At 35.0% G+C, this 5,824-nt stretch overlaps 2 protein-coding genes across 2 annotated transcripts; one reads left to right on the top strand and one right to left on the bottom strand.

Moving 5' to 3' along the window:
- Positions 1 to 369: 369 nt before the first annotated feature.
- On the bottom strand, positions 370 to 2,637 carry LOC112456601. The gene is made up of 3 exons (XM_025019262.1): positions 2,021 to 2,637; positions 1,654 to 1,906; positions 370 to 1,566 (listed from the first exon to the last, which is right to left on the bottom strand). The coding sequence occupies exons 1-3, from the start codon at positions 2,030 to 2,032 to the stop codon at positions 599 to 601; spliced, it is 1,233 nt and encodes a 410-aa protein (XP_024875030.1). The 5' UTR covers positions 2,033 to 2,637; the 3' UTR covers positions 370 to 598.
- Positions 2,638 to 3,056: 419 nt separating this feature from the next.
- LOC112456602 (supervillin-like) lies at positions 3,057 to 5,780 on the top strand. Its single transcript, XM_025019263.1, has 5 exons — positions 3,057 to 3,141; positions 3,264 to 3,505; positions 3,644 to 3,845; positions 3,947 to 4,098; positions 5,459 to 5,780. Exons 2-5 carry the CDS (start codon positions 3,347 to 3,349, stop codon positions 5,768 to 5,770), a joined length of 825 nt encoding a protein of 274 aa, XP_024875031.1. The 5' UTR covers positions 3,057 to 3,141; positions 3,264 to 3,346; the 3' UTR covers positions 5,771 to 5,780.
- Positions 5,781 to 5,824: the final 44 nt, after the last annotated feature.

Here is a 5,824-nt window from a genome sequence, read left to right as displayed (position 1 = left end):
GAAGTCTCGTAATTAGTGGAGTTACTCCTTTGTGATATTCTTTATGAGTTTGCTGACGAACAGATTCATTTGTCCGCAAAGGTGCTTCCTCATGAGGAGGATATGTCATTCGATTGTTGAACCAGACACCTTTAACAGTACACCTGTATGACAAATAACGAACATTAATTAAAATATTGAAAACTTAATTTTAATCACAAAGGGTGACCCCAGGATGTTCCCCAATTTTTCCACACTCGAATTTGTGGTCATGTTTAGCATCAAATAAAACATCTTGTTAAGCTGATTACAAATATGTCGGTACCAAAGTGTATGCCCGTTATGGGCATTTTTGCGGTCACTCTTTGTTTTAAAATAATCAGTAAAAATTATTTTCTCATATCTACATTTTATATTCAAAAAATATAATAACTTAAAAATATGGGCATAATTAAGCCTTGAAATCTCTGCAGTTCCGATTTTTTATCTCATTTTTACAGTACAAAATCAAACTTAAAAGATTTGATGTATATTATTACACTCAATTTGAAATGACAGCGCACTATATATTCTACTACTATAAAATATTCGCGTGGCTTTAAATTGAAAAAATGCTCATTCAGTGATATATACATACATATATACACTCCCTTTCGCAAGCAAATTTACTGCCATGTTGGTTGACTTGTTTCAACCATGTTCTAGCAGGTGCATCGGCAATTACGTTTCTAATTTTAAGTTTGTAACGTCTATTTTTAACACTAAAACCATTTATTAACTCCAAACTTTCATTGATAAAATCCTCCAAGTAGGCATCAAGATCTGGTGGACATTTAGTTTCTCCGCACCATATAGCTATAATAAAAACTTCATTTCTACCAGCTATACATCCAGCAATTGGCCACAAAATATGTCGTATACTTTTATAAGGCGAGAAACCATAAAAAAAAACATCAATTTCAATTATATCAGATAATGATTCCAATATTTCTTCGCACAGTACAGTTTTGAGGCCAGAGAGAATACCATAATACCAAAATTGTCCACCGCCTTCTAATTCTCTGATTAATGATACCGTGCTTCTAGGAGTGTTCAAGAGTGTCTGTGCACACCAAGGAAGGAATTTATGATTATGATTCCTTAATATTGTCAGAAGGTCAGACAGTGCATTAAGCGCTATATTTCTTTTCAAAGCCCACACAGTAAGGTCTTGAATTAATTTGAAATCAGAATTTGCAAGTTTACAATCGCTTACAAATTGTTTACCATTTTCATTTTCCTCGCATAATGTATTATCAGTAGAAAGTGTGATATTACTTGAACAAGAATTATTATGATTTTGTAATTCTTGCCATTCGTTATAAGTCTCATCATATATATAGTCGTTTTGAAACTCGCAATCATTGATATCTTTAATAATCGAAGCATCATCTATTTCATTTATTCTTCTTTGATCATGAACTGCAAAACATTCTTCTATTGTATCAATGGTTTCTATCTGAGGAGTCTGTGCTTCTTGTAGGTCTTCTTGTGTAGCGAACTGACGAATATAATTACTTGGATGATTATGATCCTCGGGCATAAAATCTATATTAACAAATAATAAATAGCATAATATCATTATAACTTACATTGGAAGAACAAAAATCATTATAATAACTATAATAGGTATACCATTAGAATGTTTATAGTTGCTCATCACATCATTACAAAAACTGATACTTTTATTAGTATTGTCCTCATGTATAGATTGCTGTTCTGTGTTACAATTCTGTTTATTGAAATCATTATAAGTACTCTTCTCAACGAGATGATCAACATATTCTTCCTGTACTAAGCTATTGAGATTCAGATCACATTTTCTCTTCAACTTTTTCCATTCTTTATTCTGATCAATTTTTCTCTTCAACTTTTTCCATTCTAAACTCTACAAATTGCAAAAAATATAATATTAAATATTATTGCAGCAAATATTATCAATAAAAAGCATATAAAGATGCTGCAGATATATAACATATAATGAGCAGAATTTCAAACAAACCTTTTTATACATTGCAATGGAAAGATTTAATTTTTTTCAGTTTCGAAATAGATATACTTATAGGTTATATACTTCTATCACCGTGTCTCCACATCAACTGGGGTCCAGCTTTTTTACACAAATCTTGCACCGTACGTATTGAAAGATATCAAAATATACGAAGGTTATGTATAGATGCCGATAGAACATGAGAACTACAGAACATATTAAAAACTTAGAGTCCGTTCCGTTTCACGCATGATGCGCGCATTGTTTATAGTAAACGTTACGTATGCTATAGATAAATGCGCGCATATGCGTGAAACGGAACGGACCCATAGACATATATTTTATTAACATAGGCGCTCGCGGGGAGCGCGCTATCAGCTGCTATCAGCGCTATATGTTGCGTCGCGTCGCGTTGTGTGCTCCCGCGTGCGTGCACCGGTTGTGAAGGAGAGTGGACAGAAAGTGACTTTACGCAGCGGATCTCCCAAGAAGAAGAGGTACCTCACGGACAGTGTTTCGATGCGGCACGCTCGGCTTCCAGGCCTCGCGAACAACACGACGCTCTAGGTATTTCCTCTCCCCCTCTCTCTCTCTCTCTCTCGCCGAGATAACCTCGCCAGTTGTTGATACCGCGTTGCGGAGATCAAACCACGTGCCCGAGCGTAAGCTCTCTCGTCTGTGACATGCGGGATTATTGACGAGCTCGTCAATCTTTCTTTAGCGGTGTGTCGCTGGAAAAAGTGCGAGACTGAGTGTCTTGACTTAGATGAAATTAAGTGACTTCGATATAATCACATCGCAATCCGAATTGTAAATTTTAGCTTTTACTCTATTTTGCTATACTCATGCAAAGATGAAAGAGGCAAAAAAAATGAGAGAAAGCAGGAAGAAGAGTATTACTCAAAATATTGGTATGTGTACGCAAATATAACTCTATAATTTAAATCATTTTCTTGACAGATTGCATTGGTACAAAAGCGGAATATACGAACGCAACGTCGACGAGCCACCTCGAGAATAAACTCTCTTAAGGTTCTCGCGGCACGCACCGATTTGAGATCGGAATTAATACACCGAAATTCGCACGAATATAGCCACGAGTACGACAATAAAGAACTTAAATATAAAAAAACGTGAGTATATTCACACAAATTCCTCTGCCATATTCTATATCTATATCAATCATGACGTTGATTTTATTCGGATTTCAAATTACATATAAAATTAAAATTTAAATCTTTGATCGATATTCCAGTAGCCAAAAACTCGTCTTTCGTCGTCGAGGCTCTCGCCGGATTGGCTTCTACTCCGAAGATTTTAGTACGGTGGCTCTGAGAAATGTGTCGGAAACAAGCGTGTCCACGGATAAATTGCAACCATATAAAGACAATGTTGATATTGGTTAAAGGAAGATGGCACGTTCAAGCTAGATTGGTCGAACCTGTCGCCGAGAGTATCAATAATGGTGATAGTTATATATTGGTGACAAAATCAGAGGTAATGATAATAATAAAAGTAGAATATATAGAGAACATATATAATACATTATATAGCCGATGTAAAACATTTACATTTATTCTTTACTGTTCTATTTTCTTCACTAATCGCAAACAAAACTGACTCGACGAATTACAGGTTTTTAACTACATAGGGAAATATAGCAACATTATCGAGAAAACTCGTGCCGTTGAAATCGCATCAAGTATTCAAGAAAAGGATCTGGGCTGTCAAGCGATCGAAGTAATCACTATAAATGACGATAAATTGACTTGCTCGAGGAATCAAGTTGAAAAATTTTGGAGTTATCTTGGTGTGGTCGACAACGAAAAATTATACAGTACGTTATTTTCCTTTCTATTTTCGCAGCGTGCGACGATATTTTTGTAAATCGGTACGTGTGTACTACATCAATAGTGTATTATAATAATATCATTGCAGTTGTCGATGCTGGCCATCCTGACGAAGACAAATTGTACGAATCTGTCATTATTGATACAAATATGGTGTTCGAATTGAAAGATGAACAATTAGTGTCGCACGAGAAATTCTGGGGTACGCTCCCAAAGATAGAAATGCTCAATAAGAACAAGGTAATTGTAATTTTTTGTTACCGTAAAATCGTATGTAATAAGAAAAATATTCTCGCACAATTAGTTTCATGAAGAAATTGCAATTTATTCTTCTGATCTTATTTTTCTGGCATTTGTCTATTTTAATTTTAAGTTTCATTTTTACACGTATAATTTACAGTTTTCAAAACATCTCAATTTTGCGCATGTCTCAACAATAAATTTTTTAATAAATCCACCTCTCTCTCTCTTTCTCTCTCTCTCTCTCTGTTTCTAAAGTCAAAATTTTTTTGGATATTAGATTGGTTTCAATTTTGATAACGTATATTGAGAGAAATAGAAAAAAGTATAGTAGAAACAAATCGTTCATCTAAAAAATGAAGGCTTTTTTGTAAGAATATATCTCGCGCACATATAATAAACGTAATTCATGCAAGGATTTATGATAAATTATTACGCTAAAAACAATTTTTGGAAGATTTGATTGAATATGCTCAAAATTGGAAACTGTTTCAGAAACTGCCCGCCGTGACTTATAATTTGACTTGAGTTTTTTTTTCGTGTGCGCTCGGAATACATCGTGTGCGTTCGAAACTGCTCGGGATCACGTGTTACGGACGTGCAAACCGCGCGGGTTCGAGCAACAGTCGCTGGTCGCGTGTTTCAATTGTTTCCATTTTTTCATCAGTAGAATCATCAGTAGTGGTGTTGTAATTTAAGGTTAAATATTGTGATAATAATGAACATGAATGCAAAAAATATTGTGAAAGCACCTGCGGACAAGCCGGTGAGTAGATAAGAAGACAAAATGTGCGTGTGTGTGAGATAGAAAGTGAGTGAGTGAGCGAGCGAGTGAGAGAGAGAGAGAGAAAAACAGAGATAGAGAGAGAGAGAAAATATTTATAGACATATAGAAATATCTGGACACAACATATAATAAAATATTTCTTTGGACGAGGAAAGAGAAACTTTTATTGAGGGATTAGGGAAAAATCTATTAACCCTAGAGAGTCTTTCTGGGGTGATACGTCACCCCACGCGAAATTCAAATTGCGCCCCTGCCTTAGGAAGGTTAGTTTTCATATCGAGACCCTAACTATAATTCAGTTTAGTCATCCGGCAGTCGATCTCCGTCATTCAGCGAGTGCGTTAGATCCGTGCAGTAGCTGAAAACCGAAAAAGAAAATTGTTTGGGGTGACGTATAATCTCCTTTGGCCGTTTACGTTCAACATTTCACGTATGAAAAAATTCATAAAGACTCTCTAGGGTTAATGCTATCTTGATTGATCAAAATCCTCATTTCTCCTTAAGCTTTAATTCCGGAAATATGATCGGTTCAGATATTCTTACGCCTATGTAATAATATGTATCTTATTGCAATATGCTGTACTCGAGTTGCCTGCGGATGATGCAGATGACTTTGAGTCAATTGAATATTATGCCGTGCCAGCCTGTACTGCATGGTTAGAGAATATCAGTATTAAAATGAGTAAAATAAGTGGCAAACAAGCTACATTTGCAGGTGCATGCAAATGGCCTGATGATGAATCTAAGTTAAGTGATTATCTAGAAAAAAAGAAAAAGCCAGCAAATACTTGGATTACATATAAAAATGTAAAAATTCTGAAGTTTTGTAGTATGTATCTTATTTTATGTATGTTTCAATGTTATGTGTGCCATAATTTGTACTAACAATCTATTAAGTTCCGTTTTTTCTTGTCTTGTTTTGTTGAAAAGTTTGCATTT

Source organism: Temnothorax curvispinosus, unplaced genomic scaffold (assembly GCF_003070985.1).
Source record: "Temnothorax curvispinosus isolate PA1 unplaced genomic scaffold, ASM307098v1 QBEX01006987.1, whole genome shotgun sequence".
In the NCBI taxonomy this organism is placed as follows: domain Eukaryota; kingdom Metazoa; phylum Arthropoda; class Insecta; order Hymenoptera; family Formicidae; genus Temnothorax; species Temnothorax curvispinosus.
The sequence above is the reverse complement of the archived record's forward strand: the minus strand, read 5'-3'. Positions and strand labels throughout refer to the sequence as shown.